At 37.7% G+C, this 22,742-nt stretch overlaps 1 protein-coding gene across 1 annotated transcript in view; it reads left to right on the plus strand.

Moving 5' to 3' along the window:
- KIAA0825 (KIAA0825 ortholog) overlaps nt 1-18,758 on the plus strand; it is a 220,648-nt gene extending 201,890 nt beyond the window's left edge. The window contains exon 19 of the mRNA XM_063295424.1: nt 16,180-18,758. Coding sequence (XP_063151494.1) covers nt 16,180-16,291 — 112 coding nt within the window. The 3' untranslated portion in view covers nt 16,292-18,758. The remainder of the gene's footprint in view (nt 1-16,179) is intronic.
- The last annotated feature ends 3,984 nt before the right edge of the window (nt 18,759-22,742 follow it).

Below are 22,742 nucleotides of genomic sequence, written 5' to 3' on the forward strand. Positions count from 1 at the left end.
TGGGAGTTGAAGTCTATATATCACAAGTACTCAGGTCAGGAAACATTGGATTACTGCCTTCTCTTTTTACTGTAACTAGTTTACATTCTCTATGTTCCTGTTGTTGTTTTCCCTTCTTCCTACAGCATCAATATTTCTGGCAGAGGAAGTAAAAAAGAAAGTATAAACAGTAGTTCTGAATCTTCCAGCAAATGTAATGTTCTAAAGTTTGCAAAAACCTGAAAATAGTACACAGTATCAAGAAGGGAAAAATATTCTAGCTTTAGGTTGTGATGTTATTACTATTGCTACAAATGAACATATGTTAAAATTCTTTTAATATTGTTAAACTAACAATCCATTTTTATACCTGTATAACTGAAAAATAATGCTGATTATTTCCTGGATACCTCTAATTTGGTCAGGCCTTCAGATGTCCTTGTGCAGGTACCACTTCAGCACCGAAGACAGTAAAAAATTCTTCATGATGGAAGTGACTAGGAGATAGATTGTGATTCTTACAGACAAGTAGATTTTTTAAACATTCTCAATCCAAAAGGCTTCTCTTGTTTCTATAATATAAACATAAGGAAGGGCTGCTCAGCAACAGCCTCAAGTTGCCACATAGTACAGCCAGCTCCAGCTTCCCAATCCTTTCATTTATAGACAAAATAACACTTGGGGAACAGGAAAAAAATGTCTAAGTTATCTCAAGAGTAAAAAAATCCCTGGGACACATTGCCAATAATTGAAAATACTTACTGGCGGAAGCTTTTAAATTACTACTGTAAACCATCATACCATTTTTGAACCATCTCTTTTAGCATCAGAAAATGAATGTGTGTATAATCTGTATAAGGAAAAAATAACAAAACATAAGTATCTTGCCATACTTATAACATATGGATCAACATATGCCTTTGGAGAGAAAGAATCATAAATTTTATAATAACAACACCTCAACCAGGTTTTTGTTTTTTGTTTTTTAACAGAAGCATAGAATAGGAGAAATCAGGCATACTGCAGAATTTGGCAGTAAAATCTGTGATCCTATAGTATATTAGAAGTAGAAAACGTATTTGCTATATTGACAGGCAAGGCAAGTAATATAAAAGAAGTATAGAAATAATAATGGATAAATAATATCCACATATTACTGGGCTGAAGTTGATGAGTGCTGTTGTCCTGCTTGCCGTTGCACGTGGTATGCTTTCAGACTAGATGGATGCTCCAGCTCCAGTTTCTTATTCTTTGACTGCAGGCACAGCTGCTCTGATAACTGCTGGCCAGATCAGTCTCAGGTAGCTGTGTACCCACAACTTCATCAGGCTGAAGTCTATCCAGCATGCCCAGAATAGGCTCCTCAGGGTCAGAAACCTCTGAGTCAGAGCTGGCAATGAAGCACCTTTTGGAGACCAAACCTGAACTTTTGCAGAGCCCTATCTTTTATTACAGAATTGTTTTAGACACAATAGCTGCTTTTGTAATTGGAAACTGATCGGTAATTGTTTTTCTCAACACAAACTTTCAGCTTTCTTTTTTCTCCTTTTCTTTTAATGAAGGAATTTGCTTATATTGAGTATAAGCTCAATGGCCTGACCAAAATAATCTTTTAGCATACAATGGAAAATAAGACTTACATTTTAATTAGTCGTAAAGATATAAACTTTAGTTAGCACATATTCTTTTCAAAATGAAATTATTTACAAAACCTCGTTGTTTTAAAAAGACTTTTACACATAGAGTAATATTGTAAGGGTGAAGCAATCCAGAAGCAATAGTTAATGGCATCTGGATGTCACACCTGAATATGGGTTAAGTAGTATGAGAGAAGCAGAGCTTAGACACATGTATGGATTAACACTTGTAGCTTTGACCACTGGAGAACAAAGGAGTGGGGAGGAGGAATGCATTCCATTCTCTGCCGTTAGAAAATGTTTAGAGGAAGACTGTATCTCAAGGTTGGGCCTGATACTGTTTGGAACGAAGAGATGCCTGAAAACAAAAGGGAATTTCACTAGACAGTTAATTACAGAAGAAAGGAGGGGGAAGTAGGAGAGTGACTAGAATGTTTTTAAGGAAAGCTTTGGGTTCAAAAATTTATTCGTGGCAATAAAAGAGCTTGGAATCACATTCTAATAAATAACTTTTCATATATCCTTTATGGCATGTATTGAGAGTTAATGCTGTTAGGATTGCAAGGACCAAGAACCTCACAAATACCAGAAAAACAAAGTCTTTTCATAACCTAAAATAAAGTAAAAAAGTCACAGCAATGACCTTTTAAAAATGGATTATGTAAATTAATACAGATTTTTTAAAATTTAATGATCAGTTGAATGAGTTTTAATTTTTTTTACACTATTTAGTATTTTCCACAAAAGTAATACTTTACTGGGTGTATGTGTATGTATGTATATGTATGTGTGTGTGTGTGTGTGTGTGTGTGTGTGTGTGTGTGTGTATCTTTAGCTCTCTACTATACTTTTTATTAAATTCTATAATTTTATTCCATGACACTGATATCTATTCATTCTTCCTGCGTTTCTCCATTTTGAATCCTCTACTTTAACAGCCCAAACTTTGTATTTAATGCTGTGGCTTCTGTTAGTGACATAATTTTGTGCAGGAAGGTTTGGGATGTAATATTGAACTGATTCACCACCAAGATGACTATATTTGCCCTAGAGAAGCTGTGAAGGGTTTTATTTCTGCCCATCACAGTTTTACTTCATGAAGCTTGCACAATATAAGCAGACCCAGTTCCAACATGATTTGTTGTAAACCATCACCTGAAAATAATGCATTTTCGTTTGTTGATGGGTTTGTTTCCACTCTTCCTGACGTAACAGTTCAAAGCTCAAAGGAAACCCTTTAGGCTTTTGTGGAGCGTGATTATGATTGAGCATGTTATTCGCTTACACCTCCTGGTCCAGAGAAACACGGAGAAAAAGCCAATGGATGTTATGTTTGTACCAATGATCAGGGTATTTTAAATGTATACTGTATGAATAGCAATCAAGTATGATACTTCAGTTCTGATGTCTGTTTATAGATTGTGCAATGCATTTAGAAGGGCATTTCACAAAATGTGTTAGCACCAATGAGGGATGAGGCAGCTGTATCCTCTGGAAGATTTTGTAGGGCTGCTTCAGAGTTGTTCTCAGATTGTCTTCATGTGTGTGTGCATGCACAAATAACTAGTCCCCTGGAGAAATGAAGTGACCGTGCATGCACATGCATGCAGAGACAACCTGGAAAGCCTTTACAGCAACAAAGGACAGAGGTCCTTCAAACTAGTGAGCCCAAAGCTGAAGCCCGAGGTTCCTCTGCACGCCGATTCTGATTTGGTTTTATGCTTTTTTAAATTGTTTTGAAAAGAAACAGCACAGGCAAATAACATTTAAAAATACTGTAGCTTATAATAGTTATAGTGCTGCTTCTTCAGATGTTTTAACTATAGCAAATTAAAACTAAATTTGGTATTTTAGAAATTATTTTATGATCTATACTGTTTGATCTTATAAGTTAAAAATGACACCATGGGTATCCTGCATAAAGCCAAGATCATCACTCTTTGCTACTGCTGTCAAGTTGTTTATGCTTAACCAAGCATTTATTTATCAGTTCTTAATGACAAAGTCTAACAAGGTTATTTACACCTGAGAGAAAAATATGTAAGACAGGTTTTCTAATTAATCACAAGGAGGGTTCAAGAAGGTCTAGCTATTTCTCTGTATAGAAAATTTTGTGAAATTTTTTAAAGTGTCTATTAGTAAAACTGCTGCTAATACATTGTTTCACATTATTTCAGCTTGTGGGGATGGGTGTTAATGTAGTCTTCCTGTATCTGAACATACAAAGAAATGTACGTAGTAAAATATGTTTATACACTGTGAATGTGATAACTGGAAAAGTGCTGAAAAAACAAAAGACAAAATATAAGAATTTAAAATGAAACTCAGGCAACATGCAAAATTGTTTTATATCAAGTCTCATTATTTGTTTATTTAGCCCATTATAATACACTTTGGCTTTCAGGGTTAAGACAGAGGGCTTTCCGTATCAGGCACTACACAGTTTTTTAAACTAAAAGATCCTAGAGGTTGAATCTGGGACCTTCTGCAAGCAAAATGTGTGGCTCTGTCACTGAACTATGTTACCTTTCTATTGAATTCATTTCTTTGGGAACAGAGCCGCAACTAGGGTCTGTGTCACCTGAGGCAAACATGGATTCCAGGCCCATTTTGGCATCCCCCCAGCGCTCATTTTGGCGCCCCCCCCCAGTGCGGCGCCTGGGGCACATGCCCCGCTTGCCCCCCGCCCAGTTGCAGCCCTGTTTTGGAACTATCATATATTTTCTTAGATGTATCCTAAAAAACATGGGGTGTAATGGCTTCTTTTGTCTGAAACCAGAGCTCTCAGAATGGGAGGATATCAAATTCAACCTCTCAAATTTTGTACACTTAATTTGTTGTTTTATTATTAAATTCAAACTAATTTTTGTGTAATTAAAAGCAACTTGAAAAAAATCATAGGAAAAAAATGCTTCACCATAAAAACGTAGAGAAAATTACCTAAAGGTTAGCACAATAAAAGTATGGCAAATTTAAGGCCTTACCACTCATGTAAACCATAATAGTGGGATCAAACTGAACCTCTCTAGGAGAGAATTTCTCAACTAGGGTATCACAAGATGAAAGGCCTTATCTTGCCTCACAGTCTATTATATTTCTAAAGTTGAATGGCATGCATTGCAAATCCTCTTATATTGCATGCAGTGAGCAAGTATGATTGTATGAGACAAAGCAATTCTTGAAATATTCTTAACCCCAGACCGTTTGTTGTTTTACAAATATAAGTCAGCACTTTGTGCTTAAAATCATCTGGAAGTTATTACAAATAGTGACTCTTTATTCATTTATTCCCTAGTAAATTTTGCTTAATAAAATATGGAAACTATGAACTCCTTTGTTTCTCTAACAACACTATCTCAACTCACTCTTTGGAGTCAAGTTTCCTTTCTCCATTCAGGCCTAGAAGACTGGATTTTAATCAGTGCTCCATGAACTAAATTTGGTGCCCTAAATCTGTGCCTTATTTTGGCTATTTCCTTTTACACACAATTCTTGCATCAGTGTCATCAAATTGTTATTGACATTCTATCTTCTCTTATATTTTTGTGTAAGAGAATAATGACCCTGTATGTGTACACATGCACACATGTACACACAAACACACCATGCACATTCATATGGTAGAACTAAGCACTGAAAATAATTAGAAACACAATGTGTATAGGTAGGGTCAGGTAATTAGGTTGAATGCTTCTTTTGAGCTTGAGCAGACAAAAATCTGATTTCCATTGCTCTGTTTCCTGATACTCCATGCTGTTGTGACATATGTAAAGAAAACTGGTACAACAGAGATAGGTAACATTTTGGGGCTTGTGAGCATAATTGGAATTTTCAAAATGGCTGCTATGAAAGCATGGCTAATGGCAATCCTAGAACTGTGACCATTCACCTTTAAAAATAACTTTTAAATTTAATCTCCACTGCCTCCCATCTATTGTATTTGTGCTATTAGATCTATCTGCCTCTTCTGACATATTGGACCACCAAAAATTACTGCCATGATTGAGTTCCCTTGATGTTGCAGATATGGCACTTCAGTAGTTTCAAGTAACTTTCCCCTTCATCACAAATATAAACAATTTTAATAACTTATCACCTTCTCTTCTTCAGCAAAGGATCGTTACCTTGTCGTGGTGGTGGAGCTTAAGCACCTCAATGATGCCATGAGCTAAACCATGAAGGGCCACCCAAGACGGGAAGGTCATGACAGAGAGGTCAGACTAAATGCAATCCCTGGGGAAGGTAATGGCAACCCACCCCAGTATTCTTGCCGTGAAAACTAAATGGATCAGTACAACCAGAGATATGTCGGTATACCATCGGAAGGTGAGACCCCCAGGTCGGAAGATGGTCAAAATGCTACTGGGGAGGAACAGAGGATGAGCTCAACTAGCCCCAGACGTGATGACGCAGCTAGCTCAAAGCCGAAAGGACGGCTAGCGGCCGACGGTGCTGGTGGTGAACGGCGAATCCGATGTTCTAAGGATCAACACACCATTGGAACCTGGAATGTAAGATCTATGAGCCAGGGCAAATTGGATGTGGTTATTGGTGAGATGTCAAGATTAAAGATAGACATTCTGGGCGTCAGTGAACTGAAATGGACTGGAATGGGCCACTTCACATCAAATGACCACCAGATCTACTACTGTGGACAAGAGGCCCACAGAAGAAATGGAGTAGCCTTCATAATTAATAGTAAAGTGGCTAAAGCAGTGCTTGGATACAACCCAAAAAACGACAGAATGATCTCAATTCGAATTCAGGGCAAGCCATCTAACATCACAGTGATCCAAATATACGCCCCAACCACAAATGCTGAAGAAGCTGAAGTAGAGCAGTTCTATGAGGATCTGCAGCACCTACTGGACAACACGCCTAAAAGAGATGTTATTTTCATCACAGGAGACTGGAATGCTAAGGTGGGCAGTCAAATGACACCTCGAATTACAGGTAAGTATGGCCTGGGAGAACAAAATGAAGCAGGACATAGGCTGATAGAATTTTGCCAAGACAATTCACTCTGCATAACAAACACTCTCTTCCAACAACCTAAGAGATGGCTTTATACATGGACTTCACCAGATGGACAACACCGAAATCAGATTGATTACATCCTTTGCAGCCAAAGGTGGCGGACATCTGTACAGTCGGTAAAAACAAGGCCTGGAGCTGACTGTAGTTCAGATCATGAACTTCTTCTTGCACAATTTAGGATCAGACTAAAGAGATTAGGGAAGACCCACATATCAGCTAGATATGAGCTCACTAATATTCCTAAGGAATATGCAGTGGAGGTGAAGAATAGATTTAAGGGACTGGACTTAGTAGATAGGGTCCCGGAAGAACTCTGGACAGAAGTTGGCAGCATTGTTCAGGAGGCAGCAACAAAATACATCCCAAAGAAAGAGAAAACCAAGAAGGCAAAATGGCTGTCTGCTGAGACACTAGAAGTAGCCCAAGAAAGAAGGAAAGCAAAAGGCAACAGTGATAGGGGGAGATATGCCCAATTAAATGCAAAATTCCAGAGGTTAGCCAGAAGAGATAAGGAATTATTTTTAAACAAGCAATGCGCGGAAGTGGAAGAAGACAATAGAATAGGAAGGACAAGAGACCTCTTCCAGAAAATTAGAAACATTGGAGGTAAATTCCAGGCAAAAATGGGCATGATCAAAAACAAAGATGGCAAGGACCTAACAGAAGAAGAAGAGATCAAGAAAAGGTGGCAAGAATATACAGAAGACCTGTATAGGAAGGATAACAATATCGGGGATAGCTTTGACGGTGTGGTCAGTGAGCTAGAGCCAGACATCCTGAAGAGTGAGGTTGAGTGGGCCTTAAGAAGCATTGCTAATAACAAGGCAACAGGAGACGACGGCATCCCAGCTGAACTGTTCAAAATCTTGCAAGATGATGCTGTCAAGGTAATGCATGCTCTATGCCAGCAAATTTGGAAAACACAAGAATGGCCATCAGACTGGAAAAAATCAACTTATATCCCCATACCAAAAAAGGGAAACACTAAAGAATGTTCAAACTATCGAACAGTGGCACTCATTTCACATGCCAGTAAGGTAATGCTCAAGATCCTGCAAGGTAGACTTCAGCAGTTCATGGAGCGAGAATTGCCAGATGTACAAGCTGGGTTTAGAAAAGGCAGAGGAACTAGAGACCAAATTGCCAATATCCGCTGGATAATGGAAAAAGCCAGGGAGTTTCAAAAAAACATCTATTTCTGTTTTATTGACTATTCTAAAGCCTTTGACTGTGTGGACCATAACAAATTGTGGCAAGTTCTTAGTGGTATGGGGATACCAAGTCATCTTGTCTGCCTCCTGAAGAATCTGTATAACGACCAAGTAGCAACAGTAAGAACAGATCACGGAACAACAGACTGGTTTACGATTGGGAAAGGAGTATGGCAGGGCTGTATCCTCTCACCCTACCTATTCAACTTGTATGCAGAACACATCATGCGACAAGCTGGCCTTGAGGAATCGAAGGCTGGAGTTAAAATCTCTGGAAGAAACATTAACAATCTCAGATATGCAGATGATACCACTTTGATGGCTGAAAGCGAAGAGGAACTGAGGAGCCTTATGATGAAGGTGAAAGAAGAAAGTGCAAAAGCTGGTTTGCAGCTAAACCTCAAAAAAACCAAGATTATGGCAACCAGCTTGATTGATAACTGGCAAATAGAGGGAGAAAATGTAGAAGCAGTGAAAGACTTTGTATTCCTAGGTGCGAAGATTACTGCAGATGCTGACTGCAGTCAGGAAATCAGAAGACGCTTAATCCTTGGAAGAAGAGCAATGACAAATCTCGATAAAATAGTTAAGAGCAGAGACATCACACTGACAACAAAGGCCCGCATAGTTAAAGCAATGGTGTTCCCCGTAGTAACATATGGCTGCGAGAGCTGGACCATAAGGAAGGCTGAGCGAAGGAAGATCGATGCTTTTGAACTGTGGTGTTGGAGGAAAATTCTGAGAGTGCATTGGACTGCACGAAGATCAAACCAGTCCATCCTCCAGGAAATAAAGCCAGACTGCTCACTTGAGGGAATGATATTAAAGGCCAAACTGAAATACTTTGGCCACATAATGAGAAGACAGGACACCCTGGAGAAGATGCTGATGCTCGGGAGAGTGGAGGGCAAAAGGAAGAGGGGCCGACCAAGGGCAAGGTGGATGGATGATATTCTAGAGGTGACGGACTCGTCCCTGAGGGAGCTGGGGGTGTTGACGACCGACAGGAAGCTCTGGCGTGGGCTGGTCCATGAAGTCACGAAGAGTCGGAAGCGACTAAACGAATAAACAACAACATCACCTTCTCTTAAAATACAACCATTGATCTCTTCTTCCCATATCCCATCTCTTATCTATAAACAAATCATAAACCCTCATCGTTTCAGTCCTGATCAGCAAAAGTTCATTAAGAATAACCAGAGATAACATAACTATTTTAACTTGATCAAATAAACCAACTTTATTGTCCTTCTTTTTACTTTTAACAATCTTGATCTTTAGTCCCTTCAAATAATGTCCTAGAACTTGATTTCTTTTCATATTTTTTTGTCCCTTCTCACAAAATTCTTCAAAGCTTGAACAAGCCTCTTTTATAAATCCAATATAGGAAAATTATCCAGGTCACTCTCTTGGTTTATTGATTGTGTATCCCTTTTAATTAATAAGACATCAGCCAGTTTCATTTGTATGTCCAGTGTAGCATCTTTTTCCATATCATTCTTGTAGCCTCTCATTTTTAAATCCACTTTCAGATCAGTCTCAATCTTGTTAGGTAACACTTGTTCCTCTTCCATAACTTCTTTTAGACACAGTCTATCTATAGAGGCAGACACTCTTAAAATTAACTTCTTGGTCCATTGTTCAAACATATCCTTCAATATGTCCATTGTTAAAATATTTTGCTTCATTAAGTCAAATTTAAGTGTTATTCTCCTTTACTTGTAATCTTTAGTTCCTTCTAGTTCCCTCTAGTGTCCAACCTTCAAAGTCTCATCCTGTTTTCTTTTTTAAAAAGAATTCAAAACAAAAGCGTTTTCCCATGGGAAGGATACTTCTAATTTATTCCAAAATCCATTTGGACCATTAATCCATTTTTAACTTCCCAAAATCAAAGTTCTAATCACCCCTTTGCTGTTTTTTTTTTTAAATTTTAAGTTCTTAAACTTGTATTTAAAATGTCTTTTGCTAAGGAATGAAAGAAACTCACCTGGTGTTTTCAGACCTGTCAGTCCAAAGGTTCCTAGTAGCTGAAAAGCACTTAACAAGCAATTTCCAAAAGTGATTAGAAAAGGAAGTATGCAAACCCAGTATCTTTAAAGGCGCTGCCGTGGTGTGAGCAAGATGGCTATTCCCTCATCTCCCAGAGCTCTATATCCACTGGAGACTACTGTCATGAGGTCTCCTCATGAGGAGCAACTGTATGGCGCACTTGTGGGCAATCTCAAGTCTGGAGAAGAATTACAAAGAGCCAGTCTACTCGCCCTTCATTCTGCTGTGGTTGTTGGCTTCACTTTTAGAGGAGCTGTCTTCAGTTCATTTCTTCCCCAGAAGTCCAATAATCTGCAAGATCCTCTCCAAGTGAATCCAATTGAATCCATTTCTGATGTCCAGTTACACTGTGTCTTCTGTAAGGATACAATGGCCTGCTTGATAAGTCCTGTTTGGTGAAGTACCCAGACAATTGTGATTTATTTGTATGTACAGCTACTTTTAATAGACCAATATGATTTTATCTCCTTGCATGTTAATTTGCAGAGTCCTGGTCAGTGACCATAATAAAGACTACTTACTTACCACGTATATATTTATATTATTCTAAGTTATTGTTTTCAATTTTTGTAATTGTCATATTATTAATTGTGGATATTTTATCTTAAGACATTTTGTATTTATATACTGCTGTGATAATTAACTGTGACAGTTTAGAAAACAAGTAAATATAGTAATGTGATGCTAAAAGGAAATCCTCCTAACTTTTGCTACATCAACCACCTCATTCATTTTTTCATAAAGCTAATCACAACAATAACATTCACATGCATCAGCAATCCAAAACTTTTTAAGAATTCTGATTTCACTGGGAATGAGCTAATCAGGTAATTCCATCTTGGTTCTGCCTGCAAATAAATGTGACAAACCCAGTCAGCTCAATCCTTGATTAATTTATCATGATATTCAAAGTTAGAACTTTGGCTTATTCCTCTCTTAATAAGGTAGGGTCAAAAGTCAAGATGGTTTAAGATTAGCAATTAAGTTTTTATTTTCAGATTTTGTAATGAAGGCAGTCTGACAGGAACTTGAACATATCATCAAAATCTAATAATTCTATATTGTTTTTCATGACAAGCATCTTCGCAAAATAATTTTTCAAGTTTTTTTTCTTTTATTAAAAATAGTACTTTAATTTTTTACTAATCTTGATATTTAAATAGTCTAAATTAACAATAAATAGTATCAATCGAAGCGAATATTTGTAGCTCACGGTTGAACTGTGGAGTCCTTGGTGCTCTCTGAGCCTTGTTGTTTTCTTGCAGATGTTTCATTGCCAGACTAGGCAACATCTTCAGTGCAAAGAGGGAGTGGGCCTTGCTCTCTGTTTATATACCGTGGCTTGCCCTGCTTGTGTTGGTAGGGGTGTTGTTCTCTCCTAGGGAGTTCTTTGATTGGGCTGTTGTTTGCTGCTTGGTTGATTGCCTGAGTTAGCAGTTCCTTGATTAGGGTGTATTGTGCTGTTTGATGGTTCATCTGGTGTTAATCCTAGTGTTGATTTATGCATATCTGGGTGTTGATTGCTGGCAAGGGAGTGTACTGGTCTTTTTGCTTTTCTATTGTCTCTTTTGAATGGTACGTAGATGTTGTTTACCTCTATGTGTCTGTTGCTGGCTGCTTTGTCTGAGTGCCAGGCTTCCAGGAATTCTCTGGCATTTTTGTATTTGGCTTGGTTTAGGATGCTCCCAGTTTCCCAGTTGAAACTATGGTTGAGTCTGTCCATGTGTTGTGAGATTAAGGAGTTTTCATCATGTCTTCTGACTGCTAGTTGGTGTTGGTGGATGCGCTCTGCTAGTCTTCTGCCTGTCTGTCCTACATAGTGGCTGTTACAGTCTTTGCACTGTATGTTGTAAATAACTCCTGTTTTTTCTTCTTGGGCTATTGGGTCTTTTGGGTTGCTTAATGCGTTTTGAAGAGTTTTAGTTGGTTTATGTGCTACGGTGATGCCATGTGGTTGTAACAGTCCGTTGGTGGTTTCTGAGACGTTTCTGATGTATGGCAGTGCTATCCTTTTCATAGTTTCTATTGGTTGGGTTGTAGTGGGTTGGGTAGCGAGGCACTTTTTGATAAAGTTGAGCGGGTATCCATTTTGTTGGAAGATGCTCTACAGATGATCTTTTTCTTTTTTCTGGTGTTCTGGGTTGCTACAGTGTGTAAGTGCTCATCTGAATAATATTCTTACACAGCTTCTCTTGTGGGAGGTTGGATTGTTACTTTGGTAATGGAGCACTTGGTTGGTGTGGGTAGCTTTCCTGTAGACTGTGTTTCTAACTCACCATCATTTCCTCTACTGATGAGGATGTCCAGGAATGGTAGTGAGTTGTTGTTTTCTTCCTCCCTTGTGAATTTTATTCCATTATTCCTTGTGAATAAAATTCACACACCGGCCATGTAAGGAATGACCAGGTTCTTCTGTTGACTCTGGGTCTCAGCCCTGTCTGCCATTATTTTGGGACTGGGGGTAGACTTAGATTTAATGAAGGCCCAATTTGGATACCCACAGGCCTTCAGAGCTGTCCTCAGGTGCTGGTTTTCTTTCTTTTTGGAATCCATGGAGGTGGGGATGGTTTCTTCCCTGTGAAGTAATGTCCTGATGACTCCTAGTTTGTGCTGCAGTGGATGGTGGGAGTGAAACATCAGGTATTGGTCTGTGTGTATAGGTTTCCTGTAAATCTCTATTTCTAGCTTGCCACTGGTCCCAATAAGAACCTCACAGTCTAGGAATGCCAGCCTGTTGTCCTTGGTGTCTTCCCTGGTGAACCTAATGTTTGCGTCTATGGTGTTTATATGGTCTGTGAAAGCCTGTACCTCCTGAGCCTTGATTTTTACCCAGGTGTCACCCACATACCTTAACCAGTGGGTGGGCGCCATTCTCTGGAATGTGCTGAGTGCTTTCTTCTCCACCTCTTCCATGTATAGGTTGGCAACAATGGGTGACACAGGGGAACCCCTGGCACAGCCATGTTTCTGTCTGTAGAAGTCACCTCTGTAAGAGAAGTAAGTGGTGTTGAGACACAGGTCCAGAAGATGGCAGATCTGGTTCAGGTTGAGGTTGTTTCTCCTGTTGAGGGTGCTGTCCTCTTCTAATCTCTTCCTAACCGCAGTTAGGGCATCAGTGGTGGGGATGATGATGAAGAGAGAGGAAACATCAAAGGAGACCATGGTTTCATCTGTATCCAGTTTCAGGACCCTAACTTTAGCAACAAATTCTTCCAAGTTATGAATGTGGTGGTAAGTGTATCCATCCAGAGGTGCTAGTATGGTAGCAAGGTGTTTGGCAGTGTTATATGTTACTGAATTAATGCTGCTGATAATGGGTCTGAGAGGTGTCCCTTCCTTGTGGATCTTAGGGAGTTCTTAGGGAGTTCGCTGCTCTTTCATTAGTCCCCAGGAAGATTACGATTAAGACCACTTCACAAGTTTACCAGGAAGGCCACTCTCAATGATCCACTTGGGGATGAGCAAGGGATCTAGGAGTAAGACATCCCAAAGACAATCCACACCTCCATTGCACAATGAACAAGACATTCAGGTGTAGGGACAATGCAGCCACCCTGGAAGACATATATGGGGTTCCCTTACCAGTCACAGATGCCCTAATTTCGGACCCAGCTTCTCTGGCAAAAGTTTCCTCCACGTGGCTCCCTTCAGAATGCTGTCTTCAGAAGCTTACAAAGGTTCTGAGACGATAGTGGAATTGCCAGGATTGCTGTCACTAAACATCCTGCTTTACAACTGCTTGCTTAGCAACAGAAATTCTGGGCTCAATTACTGTCGTTAAATGAGGACTACCTGTATAGATAAGAATATTGACTTGACCATCTCTTCTAATTTGTTTTCCACTTCTCTATTTTTCACACAGTATTGATATTTGCAGCATTTACAGTACACATATAGAAGATGATTTTGGACTTTGACCATAAAGGAAGATAATAACAACATACAGAATGTGATTCCACCCAAGTTCATGATTTTATATCTGATTCATATGAGTGCCAGATTTAGGCATATGTATGTGCCTAGAAATTATGACAAAATTAATTCTACAATTTGTATGAAAATCAAATTGGAATAAATTTTCAAACTTGTCATGATTGTTCCTTTAATCATAAAGCAAGTATTCCATATTGTCACCAAGATTTGGACCAAATTATTACTTATTTGGGCATCAGATTTAATTTAATCTTTGAACATTCTAATGTAATCCTAAATAAGGTATGTGCCAGTTAAAGATTTAATAGACTTATCTAAAAGTCACATTGTTCTTAATTTGGAATAACATAAATTGAAAGCTGGCAATTCAACTCATGGAGCCAGGATTTTAAAATGAACAGATTCATACTACTTGAGCTGGTATATGATCACATTTTGCCAGCTGATGCTGCCAAAATAATGTTATGTATTTTGGATATCCTAATAAAGACATTTCTGTTGTGGACATCTCTGGAGTTTTTAATACTGAGTTTGTTTTTAATACAACTGAAGATAACTTCTTGGCATCTGCTGTTTGTTATACTTCTGGGTTTCTTTAAACATAATAATGCAATTACATCGAAGAAGCAAGCAAATTATACTTGATAAGCTCCTAGTTTTTCATTTTAGAACCAGATTTTTATCTCAAATAGTGATAGACACTGTCAACATGTATGGGAAACTATTTCTGAAGATGGAACTCGCTTGCTGAATGAAAATGACTATTTTCAAGTGGATAAACAAGTTTTCATATAAGGAGTATATCTCAGTACCTTATTTGTGTTACTCAATTTCACAAATGTTTAAATGTTTTACTTTTTCAATGTTTTATTTATAGTTTGTGTGATATACATAAAACAGGCAACTTATCTTATTAATTAAGATAAATACTTAGAATTAAATTTGTGATCTCAAAACACCTGAGTCATAAATTTATATTAAGGTTACTAGACATGTGGGATTCATTCTTTGTGATACAGTACAGAAAAAGAACCCTGCCTGTTATATTAATGTATTTCATGTGGAATTGCTGAAGACATATGACATATCTGTCCACATTTTCTGACTTTATTATTTTCATTTGCTGCTTTTCTGTTGCATCCTTTTCCCCAATTTTCATGGGCTCATGGAGTGGGGAAGAAGCTGGAGCAAGTACCTCTCATTCTAAGTCAGCATCCAGGACAGTAGTGTGAAAGCTAGTTCTCATATGGTCAAAAGTATATAGTCTGATTCCAATCTGTTCATTACCAAAGCAAGGAACAGGTGAAAACTGTCCCTCCTGCTCAAGAGAGAATTGCTTCTAGCTCTGTAGATAGAGGAGGTTGGAGAAAGAGGAGCACAAATTTGAACATGGTAGTATAAACAGAACTTGAGATAAAGCAGTCAGGAAATTCTTTTGGAATGGGTTATTTAGCTTTTCATAAATCAAAAATTATTCCATCTTGTATCTTTGTATTCTTCTATCTGTTCAATCCAGCTTGCCCAAGAGAAGTCTGACAGGTTATATACAAGTATTTCTTTGTTGTTGTGCCCTGACAGCAATGCGTTAAATATCAGCGAGAAAATATATGCATTATTAATAAATTGGTAAAATGAGTGCCCAGAAGATTACACCTGTCACAACTATGCTGGTGTAGCTAACATTGCAAAGGCCAGAAGCAGGTGAAGTAGAGCAGTGTGCAGAATAATAATGCTAAACATGGACACTTAGCTGACTTTTGTGGAGAGTTTCTAAGCTGGCTCATTCTGGAATGAGTAACCTTTGCCTAATGATGACAACTCAGCAAAGAAATGCATGGATGGAAGTTTTTTTACCACTTACACATCTTCCTCTCTATATTAAGCCATAAGTGTCAAAGACATCTCCCCTGTCTATAATTAGGGTAAGAGGCTTCTAGTGCAGATTTTAGAGATGTAGAGGGCTCAGAATCTATTATTTGTTTGCTGACAGGCACTGAAAGACAGAGGAACAGATTCTGGTCTATTTTGTTCACATCCCTTTATATTTTTCAGTAGTAGCTTCTTAAGTCAGTGAAGAGATTCAGAAGAGAACCTGAACAAAATAAAATTGAGAAATTTAGAGAATGGAATATTCAGAGACTTTGGTTATGTGTCTTTCACATAACCTATCAATGTGCTAGTTGTGTAAAAAAATGGTTGTACAGAAATACAAGTAAATCATATGCTCAGTTGTAACCTAACAGTTATAATATGCTTCCATATAATACAAAACAATAATTTAAAATGTTGTTTTTCGGAGTGCTAATGTGAACACCTCATGTATTTAATTTCAGATGGGAGATGAAAGAGAAAGAAACTTTGAAAGAGGAAGAAAAAGTGATGCTAGAGAAATTACAAAAATTTTATCTCACACCACCTTCTCTTGCTTCAGAAGATAAAGAATAACAGAAAATGTGATAAGAATATTTTTTTAGTTATGTATTGTTAGTGTCAAAGAAATAAATATTTTTTTGGAATAATGGCATTCCAAAAAAGCACTATATAATTTGTATACATTTTATTTTATTAGTATTTTCTTGAGAACAGTTGCATATTGTATTTTATACATGTTTTCTCTTACTTATTTTGTATGGATATTTTTGTCATATACAATATGACAAAAATAGATTTAATGATTCTTAATATAACATTAAATTGTAAAAATACACCTCCTACCAGAGAATGTCTAGTACTGTTGAAACATCCCAAGAGCTAAAGGCTTTAGTATATTATGCACAGCATAATATACTAAAATCTACAGTAGAATAGATGCATAATTCTGATATATTACTATTGAGAATATTTTGTAAAACGAAACACTCTTCAGCATAAAACATACTTTTACAGGTTTAGCAGCTGACAATTCATACGAAGTACCATATTTAGCTTGCAAGTCTGCATAAACTCTCCTGAGAGTAACTCTCAAGGACTTCAGCAAGTTGTATTTTGGAGATGTATATAATTGTACTATAAAACTGTTATAAGTGCTATCTTTAGAACACTCAGAAGGCATATCTTAAACATAAAAACCTTTCCTTTGTCTCTTCTAAACTAAATCTGAGCAAAATACCACTATATGTTCTTTTCTGCATATTTTCTAGACAGACACACATGTCAGAAGTAAGAGTTATAAAGGTAAGAATGATAGATGAATCATAAGCACAGTCACTGTTTCACTTAGCGACTGCTTTGATTAGTGACCAAGTTGCTGGTCCCAATTGTGGTTGCTCAACAAGGACTACCTGTATAGTTACATTCACACATGTAACTTCTCTGTTTCTCTGTATATATGTATGTATGTATGTCTCTCCCTCTGTATTTTTCTCTCTTTTTTTTTAGAGAAGAACACAAAGGATAAAACTAAAAGGATAAAATACCGCAATCCACCTTTTGATCATATTGAAGAAATACGCATTTCAGAAACTACAAGGATGTACATCTCATAATTGGAGGAAATTCCTGCTTCTGGACTGTCTTTGTACAAAGCCAGCTAGATGCAGTTAGACATACCTTGGCCTTTTGGGTAGAAGATTTAAATTTGATTTTTCTTCTCATGCGAAATTGACACTTTGGAGTAATTCTTATTTGAAAATTGCCGGTAATATATTTTTCTGGAAAATATGGGCTTGTAACAGAATCATAATCAGCTATTAAATAAGAATAGTTTTAAAACTTTCAAAACCTACAAAATGAATATAATTTACTTAGAAAGTCTGAACAGCAATAGATAGTTAGAACTTTTGCTATCTACACTGCTCAGCCCGGATTCCCTTCTGGCCTTAGAAACTGCAGAGTTTTTAAAGTTGTTGAGGATGGCCTTTGTGGAAACTAAACCAACAATTTATTATTATAAAATTAAAGATTTCAAATATATATTTGGATAATCTCCTGGAAATTTGGAATAATGAATTGGAGTATCCTGTATTACCCAATCAAAGGCTCCAGGTTTTAAAGAATACAGGTAGTCCTCAGTTAACAACAGCAATTGGGACTGGAATTTCTGTCACTAAGTGACACAGTCCTAAAGTGCTATGTCATGTGACCATGCCTTTTAGTGATGGAAATTCCAGCACGTCTGGTTGGTGTCATTAAGTGAGGACATCATGTGGTTGCCGTTTGCAACCTCCTGCTGGCTTCCCCATTGACTTTGCTTGTAGGAAGTTGGCGAAGAACATCACAAATGACGATCATGTGACCACGGGATACTGTGATGTCATAATTGCAAGCTGGGCACCCAGATTGCAATCATGCAACTGGGGATGCTGCAACCAATGTAACCCCCATTCATTCAGCATCGTTGTATGTTTGTATGGTTGCTGAATGAGGACCACCTGTGGTTAATATGTTTATTATGACTTACAAACTCAGCTAGTTCAGAAAAAAATTCCCTTTAGGGTCTATTGGACCTCAGAAAATATTTAAAAGGTGTTGTCTCTCATCCTTTTTAATGCTGGAAATGTATAAACTTGAAGGAACTTTGTACATATGTAAGGACTTGTCCACTTGTATTTCCATATTGGTTGGATATTATTGCTATGGTGAACCAGGTTCTTCAAAGGCAGTTAAGGGTTAAAGAAGTCAATATTCTATTAAATTATATCTCAAAAATCTGGAACCTATCACTTTATGAAGAACTTGCATATATTGTGCTTAGACAGTGACAGAAATGGGATGATTGTATCACCAATTCTAAATATTGGCTGATTGAAATTTGTCAACTCTGAGCCTTAGAATTAGCTTTATAATGATGGAGAGGCAAGACCAGGCAATATGATCCCTATGGTCTAGGTCAGCCTTTTTCAACCTTTTGGCTCTGGAGGAACCCTTGAAATATTATTCAGGCCTCGGGGAACCCCTGCACATTCAGGCTCAAATATAGGCCAGAAGTTACAAAACTATTATGTCATGAGTAAGGATGGCGAGCAGGGGGCTCCCATCCAGACTGTCAAGCGCATGCATAGCACTGAAGAATTGTTCAGCCATTCAAAGAGACACAGATCGGGACTGCCTTAACCCTTGGGGGTTATATGTCTGGGTTTTCCCACGCTTCTTCAGTTTGTTAGGATTCCTGTTAAGTACTAGCAATAAATATTAGAGACCAGTTCCATGTCTCAGTGTGTTTCCTGGTTGTTAGGACATATTATATTCATTTCATGTGTAGGCCTGTATATATGCATTAACAGTGTTCTTAAACTAAAGAATGAAACTTACCTCTTTAATGTGAAGTTGCCTGAATTTGAAATAATTTTTTAAATAAATCGTGATCTCCCAGGAAACTGCTAGTGACTTCTTGCAGAACCCTAGGGTTCCACGGAATCCTGGCTGAGAAACCCTGGTCTAGGTTCAATGCACTGTTTAAAAATTGGATCACAACTCATAAAAAAATTTAAGAAAGTTAAGTCTCAGTCTCTCTCTCTCTCTCTCTCTTTCTTCTATATACATATCTTCCCAGAGTCACTGGGAGTTGGGTGGCATTATAAAAAGAGATGTTAGATATTGAGGTGTTTTGCTTTATTACCCCCACCTAAATCTCTAAGGATGGATGGAACCAGGAGGGCTAAGGCTCAGAATGAGCTGAGGCTTACAATAAACATCAGAAAAAAGCAAAAACAAACGGGTTGTTGAGGATGTGCAGAACATGAGAAAAATCACAGAAACTGTCTGTCTACTGGTTGGGGAAAACGGTGAGGGACAACAGGGAGAAGGCTGAATTCCTATTATCTGTCGTTTTGCAAAAGAAAAAAGTGGCCCAACTTGTCAGAAGCTGTACCATTGTGGGGTGGGGGCACAAGAAAAGTGCAGGACAGCATAGGCAAGGAAGTGATGAAAGGACACCTAATTGCTTTGAATGAATTCAACTTGCAGGGGCTGGATGGATTACATCCCAGGTTGCTAAAGAACCTGACTGATATAAACTCAGAATCACTGAGTGTAATCTTCGGCAACTCTTCGGCAATGCAGGGAACATATGAGAAGACTGGAGAAGAGCTAACATTGTTCCAGTCTTTTAAATAGGGGGACAAACGAGGACCCAGGGAGTTACAGACAAATCATCTTGAAATCAATGCCTGCTAAAATTCTAAAAAAAATAATCGAGTAATGGGTTTGCAAATATTTGGGAAAGGATAAGGTGATTACTAGAAGCCATATAGGTTTGTTAGAAATAGGTCGTGCCAGACAAATCTTACTGTTTTTTTGGACAACTAAATTAGTAGACTAAGGGAATGATGTGGATATAGTATATTTAGATTTCAGTAAGACATTTGATAAAGTTGACCACAGTCTCCTTGATAAAATGGAACAATGCGGGATGGATAATCCCACTACCAGACGGATTTGGAATTGCTTGAACAACCATACAAAATGCATGGTCCTTAATGGAACTATGTCTAGGTTTTAGGTTCAAAATGATCTTGACAGACTTGAACATTGGGACTTTTCCAACAAAATGAAGTTTGATGGTGAATATATGAAAAAACAAATGCACAGATACAAGGTAAGAGATACCTGGCCACTTACATTTTTTTTTAAAGGCAGATGATTGGAAGGGTTGCCATTTTGCCGTGTTCTTCTTTCTCTTTTGCCGTACCTGTCAATTATTTGCATTAATGCAAATATTTAACAAAAAAAAAATCCCTGAGATTGGGAATCTCTAGGATAAAGCCTGTTACAAAACAGCTCTCACATCTTATAAAAGCAAAGAATTTCAGCTTTCAGTATACTTACTGATAGATTGATTGCATAGAAATCAAGAAATCATAATGAAAAACATAAATTAAGTTGCCCAGATGGAATGCTGCTGTTTCTATTCACAAGCTTTTTGAAGATTTCCAGCTCTATATTCAGGAAATTCATCTAGATTTCTCCTTGGCAAGAAGTTTTATGGCTATGTGCTTTCAGAGATAATCCATACTCCCAATTTATATTCAACTATTAACTGCTGTTAAACTATTGTGAGAAATAGTTTTTTATGTGTGGATACAATTTGTTAATATATATCACCTATTAAACAAAAATCTTAAATAACTCGATCCATTTTGTGTTGCTTTTATTTTAATATAATATTGTGCATATTTGTGTCAATAAATCAAACTACATGAGGTCACAGCCCCAGACTGCACAAAGAAAATACAATGTATAATACAAAGTACATTATAGCATGCACGGTAAAAAGACCTTTAATTGTGCTTAATCTACTTTGCTCTTAGCAACACACAAATTCTACAGGCTACAAATAACTTCGCAACAGCAAGAATTACCTTGGGATCTAAAAGAAGCCACACATAGAATGGGCTAAGAAGTATTAGTAACTCATTGCAAATGTCTCAGTAAAAGTTACAGTAAAGCAGAATGTGACCCCATGATTCAATACACCCATCTTTACAAGGACAAAGCCTTTCAGCATAGACTATTTTGCAATATTTGCCCTCCAATACTGCTGATGGGAAAATATTAAACCACAATAGTGTAAAGGTATTGTTCAAAATGTATTGTTCGTAAGTTGATCCAAATGTAATGCTGGTTTGATATAAAATGTGTTACAACCCAGTTGAGCTCTAAGTGACATCTTGCTATATACTGTTTGTAATTCTATATTAAGAATCCTTTGCCTAATCTCATCTCAGGGTATCAGCATCTCACTTGAAAGTCCCAATTTTCGTAATTTGTCTTTTATTAGGAATTTCCAAGAGGAATAATATTTGTCTAATAAGATAAGATGAATCAGATCTTGGGGATGAAAATGAGCTTTTAGCCAATATCTGCACAAACATAGTCATGACCTCATTTTTTTTACAAACTCCACCTCCAAATGAAGCAACATTAGGCACACAATCTGCTACCTAGATTAACTTCCTTTGGACCTTCCCTGGTTTCTCCTAGTTAACATATGGGTTTAACTCAGCTCCATATAGGACCTGTGCCAGTATTTTAGCTTCAAAGTTTCAAAGCGGCTGGTACATACTGTGTGTTTCTAGATAAAAAGAGAGGAATCCTCTTGAACTCCTCTGAGCATTCAGAGCAACAGGGATAATAAAAATGAGTGTATCACTTCTCTGAATCAAGTAGCACAAAACCCAAGTACTTAAAACAAGGGACTTGTTCTATTTTGTGTTGTTTGAGGGTCAAATGGAATTTTTTGAAGCCCCTTGCAAAATACATGAGCTTTGTTTTCTCATAGTTTATTTATAATGAATGTTCCCTACAGAAGCGAACCAGTGCTCTCACAGCATTTTAAAGACCTACCAGGGTCTGGGACAGTATGAAGTAGCATCTGTATGAAACAGTATAGATACGTATCGGTTAGCCAGTTTGGGGGATGAAACTTCCTTGCTTAGGGCACCTAGCATCACATGAAGAGAGTAATTAAAAAGTAATAGGGCCAAAATACACCCGTTTAATTCCCTTGTTGATTGTTCCTGTGTTTGTACAGTGCCTGGCTATAGTGCATCTCATCCTCAAAATGGTGTTCTTATGGACTGCATGTAACAGGGTGCGTAACCACCCATCAATTGTAGATGCTTTGAGTTTATTCCAAAGAGTTTCTCTAGAAATGGAGTCAAAACCCTGCCTGAGATCTACAAACAAGGTAGAAAGTGCTGGTTTAGGTGGCTATATTTTTCAATCAACTGAGAGTATTAAACTTTGATCTAACACAGAGTGACCTGTCCAAAATCCTGCCTGCTCTTCTTCCAGTCAGTCTAAGCGTTTCCAGTAAAGGTGTCTAGCATAGATCTTATTAATTATGCTAAGCAGGCTCACCAGGCATTAATTGTCTGGGATGTCTGTCTGTCTTTAAATAGGGATAATTTTGCTGTGCCCCAGACTCTAGGAATGAAGGCTGAATTATTGATGTAAG

Source organism: Candoia aspera, chromosome 2 (genome assembly GCF_035149785.1).
Source record: "Candoia aspera isolate rCanAsp1 chromosome 2, rCanAsp1.hap2, whole genome shotgun sequence".
Classification (NCBI taxonomy): Eukaryota; Metazoa; Chordata; class Lepidosauria; order Squamata; family Boidae; genus Candoia; species Candoia aspera.